Consider the following 5,589-nt stretch of genomic DNA (forward strand, 5'->3'; position numbering starts at 1 on the left):
ACTGGGGCCCAGGAAGGTAATTAAGTGGCAGACATAAATCTAAGAGCAAAATCTTCTTGTCTTCAAATCTTGAGTTCTAGCCATTATACCATGATGGAATTTCAGTTTAAAATGTTCCAAGAACGGACTGCACCAATAAATTGAGAGGGGTTATATGGGAGCTGCATAAAAACCCTTTATGGTGTGTCTACATTTCAAATTTTAATCCATCATTTAAATTTCAGGGATGGAAACAATTTTTCTGATAATAAGTGGCTCATTTTCTACCCAAGGCAGATTCTATTCCTTCATCCGTGGTAGCTCTTTTCCATTTATCATAGCATTGGGTATCTAAATACAGCATACTACACACAATGGTTGTGCTAAAACAAAAATTCAATGATCTTATCTCTACATGCTGTTTACACATGGTTTCTCTAATAATTAAGTATTTGAAGGTTTTAAACTTTTTGAAGACCCTGTATAAATTCACAGGTATGACTAGTAGAAAAACTACTATCTGATTTTATATATTTTAAATGTATAGTCTGTTTATGGTCCATCTTCCCCCACTGGAATGTAAGCCATATGAGGGAAGGGACTGTATTTTATTCACTGCTATATCCCCAGCACCTAGGACAATGCCTGATACACAGAGGGGCTCCATAAATATTTGTTGAAAGAATGAAGAACTAAGCAGGTATTAAATAGGTACATCCTTAGGTACTAACAGAAAAGCCTGGAGACCTAATATTCCCCTTGGTCAGTCAAACAACCTGCTTCATCTTAGAACAATTTGCAGGATCCTGTCCTTCAGATCTCCCTCAGAGAGGTGCTCCTCTCTGGTACCTTGGAGGACAGTCAGTGCTATCAGAGGACTTCAAAGCACTTAGATTCCACAGCAGAAACTAAAGATCTGCCAAGAGGCTCAATCTTTCAGTAAATGTAATCTTGACAATTTTAAAGGTAAAAAGGCTTGACGGGGCTATGGTGGAATTAAAACAAAAATCACTGAACTTGGGTATTGAATCCAGGTAGGTTAGTTACTGCCTCTACAAGCCTGGGTAAACCACAGCTGCAGAACAGCAGCTGCTAACCTCTTCTAATAACTTAGCAACTCCCAGGCACTGTGTCAAATGTTTTCCGTGCATTATATCACTTCATCTTCACTGCAACTCCGGAAGTAGACATCAACATCTCCATCCTGGAGATAAACCTAGGTCCTGAGAGGTTAACTTTCTTAAAACCCACGCGACAACTTTATATTCCATTTGACCTCTGGGCCTCAGCACCTCCACGTTATGAGTCTTGATTTCCTTACCTATAAAGCCCGTGGGGGTCAAAGGCAACAAGGTCCCTCCCCGTCTGCCTGCCTGCCTTCCAAGCATAAAACAGTGCGGTGTGTAGGTGAACTTCTGGCATGAAAAGTCCGAAGGGAAAGTTCTAGGATGGCTGCAAGTGCGACCCTGGCCGGGGCCCCCCTGCAGCCACTCTCAGAACTATACTTTCTAGGGGAGTTCGGCCCTGCGGCTCCAGAAAGCGGAGAGAAGCCGGGAAATTTCCCACTCGTCTCAGAGGCCGGCGGGGCTGGGATCTGTTTTTCATTTTTGAGGATTTACAGAAAGCAAAGGCCAGGCCAGCAGCAGCGGAGCCCCCCGCAGCCCCGGGGGCGGGGCGCCCCGGCTGAGGCCTCGCCCCAGCGCGACTCCGGGCCCGCCCGCTCCGGCCGCTCGGGGCGAGCCGCGCCGAGGCGCCTCCGGGAAGCCGGGGCCGCGGGGAGCGCTCCTCCCCACCCGCCCAGTCCTGGCCCCGACACCCGCGCCTCGGTCCTCACGTAGGTGGCTGAGCCCCGGCGCCGCTCTTCGCCGAGGTCCAGCAGCAGGTCCTCCATCTCCGCGGCCGCCTGACGTCACTTCCTGGAAACCAAGCAGCCTAGTGGCGTCCCTGACCACGGCTCCGCCCTTCCGTCCCAATATTTAAAGTTAGCCGCGTTGTGCCCGGATTCTATGTGCCATCCTCCAACTTAAATATTTCCTAAATCTGCCTCGCTTGACTTCCGGAAGAAACCTCCAGATATTAAATCCCGCTAAGGCTGCTCCTCTGGGGCGGTGAAAAACTGTTAGTCTTTTTAAAAATACGTTAAGTTATTAAGTGCACAGCACCACTATTAATAGTAGCAATTATTCTGATCCCTCCCATTTGTATAGCTCTTTGCAACGCACCTAGGACCTTCACAGTTATTAGCTCGTGTGAAAGGCATAACAATCTTGTGTGGGAAGCAACATAAGTTCTATTATCTCCATTGGACAGATGAGAAAACAGGCTACAGGGGGTCAGGTGTTAATAAATGGTTTATAACGGAAAATGCAATATACATAATCTCTGCCTTCAAAAAATTTAGAGAGGCTGAACTAACACATGAAGTACCTGAATAGTAATAACTATCAAAAGTCAAGTAATTCCTCCAACAACTCCATAAAATGAGCAGCAGTAATATATCTATTGAACAACTGAGGACACAGATGAAAAGAGGTGGCTTGAGGAAAATCACCTGAGTGTTAAGCAGCAGACCCAGATGGCTGTCTGACACCGTATTATTGGAGTATTTTTCTCCAGCACATATTCCTGGGTGCCAGCCTTTCTCCTAGGCCAGCAGAGTAAGATGGCCTGCAAATTCCCAGTGTGGGGGAAGGAGAAGCTTTCCTCTACTCTTCTAGCTTCTTTCAGCTGGTCTAATAATCAAATCAACATGAGACAGATTAACAAGAGAAAATAACCAAATTTAATTACATACTTAAGTATGGGAACCCCATATACATGGGCAAGTCAGAGACCCGCCACCTACATGAGAAGTTCAGAGATGAAGAGGGAAAAGGAGGTACATGTGACATTTTGAGCTAAGGATAAAGTAAGGCACATTGAGGCTTTAGAGGGAACAAATGTCATTTGCAGGACAATAAGAAGAGCAGGTGTTCAGTAATTAGAGGTTTGCCCTGGCCTATAGATAGACATAGTAGACATAGATATAAAAAGTTATTTCTGGTGATAACTCTTATTATGGGCAAGGCCTCTAATGTAAATTCTTTAAGGGAGAGATAAAAGTTTGTCATGAGACCACAGGGTCTTGACTGTTTTCAGCTCAAAATAATTCACATGCCCAAGTGACACATCTTGGGGAGGCCTGTTTTGAACCCCTTCACCAGCCTAATGGGGCGAGTGAGTTGAGTCTTCATTGACTCTACATATAAGATCCCCAAGTCGACACCATTGTCTGGGTCTCTGGTACTGGTCAGCGGGGACTCCCAGACGACGGGCTCATGGCACTGAAAGTGAGCAATGTCTCCAGTATTACACTGGCAGGAAGGCCTAGATGGCCACCGCTTCAAAGCGAGGGCATGGAAGTGGAAGTGGAAGTAGCAATCCTAAAACTGGATTGCAAGCATTTCTTGAATACTCAGTAAATTGCTCAGTTCAACCATTCATCCACCTATATTGACTGGAGAGGACTGTGCATTTTAGCACCCCACAGCACAATGCCGTTGACAGTCACAGCATTGCTTGGATGTCAGAAGAGTTGAGGTCTCATCCTAGCTCTACTGACAACTACCTGGGGAGCCAGGCAGAGCCTCTCTGGACCTCAGTTTCCTCTCTTGTAATTATTCTTAGAGATTACCCCAAAGATCGTTTATTCACTAACTCTGATTCTCACTGAGGATACTCTTCGATTTTAATCTGAAGAAACATTCATTGCTAAAAATCCGAGATGGATAAAATATAGGCTCTGATGAGTTCCTTGTTCCCTTCTTTCTTGGCACCAGAAGAGGAAGAAGGAATCAGTCTTTGGATTTTTTTCATTTCTTGTGAGCTCATAGCCATACCACCACCAACTTATAACCACTTTCCAAACCTTCACTCCTACTTCTTCCCCAACTTCCTGAAAGCAAGAGGTGATCAACGCTCACTCTGGACAGAAAGAAGCCCCAGAGTAGTGGCTTCCAAAACTTGCTGGACGCCAGATTCACCTGTGAAGTTTGTTAAAAGTACATATGCCAGGGCCCCATCCCGGGAGACTGATTTAGTAGAGGTGGAGTCCAGAAGAAAGTACCTTCGATAATTTTCCCTCCCATTTTGCAAGTTTGCTTAAAAGCCTCAGTAAGCCCTTTGCTGCTTTAAAACTGCAACATCTATTTTAAATTGCAACCACCACCACCGCCCACCCCCTCCACCCCTCACCCCCACCATACACACACTTCTTATCCTTCTTCCCTGTTTTGTTTTCTACCATGGCACTTACCCTTTATCATACTACATCATTTACATATTTATTTAGTTGATTGCCTTCCCCACTGCCCCACCTCCACTTCTAGAGTGTAAGCTCCATTAGGCCAAGGGTTTTGTTTGTTTTATTCACCTGCATATCCAGAGAGCCTAAAACAGTGCCTGGTATATAGTAAACACCAAAAATATTTGTCAAAGGATGGCTGAATTCCAGAGGCAGTAAAGCATAATAGTTAAACTCATAGACTCTTGCAATAGACTCCTCAGTCCAAATCTCAGTGTTGACACTGGTTATAAGACCTTAGGTAGATTACTTTTAAGTTTTCTACACCTGGGTTTTCTCATTTGTTATGCAAACGACAATAATGCCTACCCAAACTAGAGAGCTTATGTAAAATATCACCTCCACCACTCCAAGCAGTGGACTTTTAAGCTGCTCTGTGCCTCAGTTGCCTCCAGTGTAAACTGATCAACCGTGGTCTGGGGACGCAGTGAACATTCCTTCAGTTAATGGCCTAGGAGCCAGGAGCAGGAACCAGACCTGGCAGGAAGGGTCCAGGAAGGCCGGATGAGGTGGCTTGGGGTGGAGTGGAGGGGAGCAGCACTGATTCCCAGGAAAGTGATCCATTCAGGAGCAAGTCTGGGGGTGGGGGGGGGGGGGACCGGTGGAAGCGACGTGTCTTGCCCTCCCCGAGCTTCTGGGAAAATACCTAGAAGCTTAGGCTGAGACGAGGAACGAAAGAAAAGAGAAAACTTCCCCTCACCCATCTGGGAAATGGGCTCCTGCCAACTGCTGACTTTGCGCTCACTGGCTCAGTTCCCTGCGGAACCCCCGGCGGGGAGGGAGGCTGCGAACATCTGGAGGACATTTCTGCAAAAGAGCCGCTGCAGAGCAGGGCTCGGGGGAGGGAGAGTTGCACTTGTACGCACGTCGGGCCGAGAGGGAGGCTACTCCCCCAGGCCTTCAGGCTTGTTTTCCTCCGCCTTTCTTGCAGCCCCTTCTCCCCAGCCCCAGCCCCCAGCCCCCAGCCCTCCTCGCCTTCCCGGCTCCGACTCGCGGAGCCTCGGTCACTGACGGCCTCGCCTCGCCAGAGGGCACCCTCGATCTGCAGAAAAACGCCACCATTTTCAGTGCCCCTGGAGCATCTCCAAGCTTCAGCAGGCTGCCCGACTCCAATCTTGTCAATGAAGAATCGTGGCCAGGATCGCCGCGGAGCTGAACCCAACTCCAAGCCCGCAACTAGTCCGGGCATCGCCCCAACCGAGGGTGGCACGGCCGCCCCTGCCCAGGCCCCGCGCACGCCCGACCCTGCACAGTATCGGGCCTGGCCC

General features: G+C 47.8%; 1 protein-coding gene across 1 annotated transcript in view; it reads right to left on the minus strand.

Annotated features, from left to right (window-relative positions):
* The window catches only part of IFT43 (intraflagellar transport 43), a 72,073-nt gene extending 70,175 nt beyond the window's left edge, over positions 1 to 1,898 (minus strand). Inside the window, exon 1 of the mRNA XM_033107042.1 lies at positions 1,814 to 1,898. Within this exon, the coding sequence (XP_032962933.1) occupies positions 1,814 to 1,870 (57 nt within the window). The 5' untranslated portion in view covers positions 1,871 to 1,898. The remainder of the gene's footprint in view (positions 1 to 1,813) is intronic.
* Between the last annotated feature and the right edge of the window lie 3,691 nt (positions 1,899 to 5,589).

The sequence above is a fragment of the Rhinolophus ferrumequinum genome, chromosome 6 (genome assembly GCF_004115265.2).
Source record: "Rhinolophus ferrumequinum isolate MPI-CBG mRhiFer1 chromosome 6, mRhiFer1_v1.p, whole genome shotgun sequence".
NCBI classification, from domain to species: domain Eukaryota; kingdom Metazoa; phylum Chordata; class Mammalia; order Chiroptera; family Rhinolophidae; genus Rhinolophus; species Rhinolophus ferrumequinum.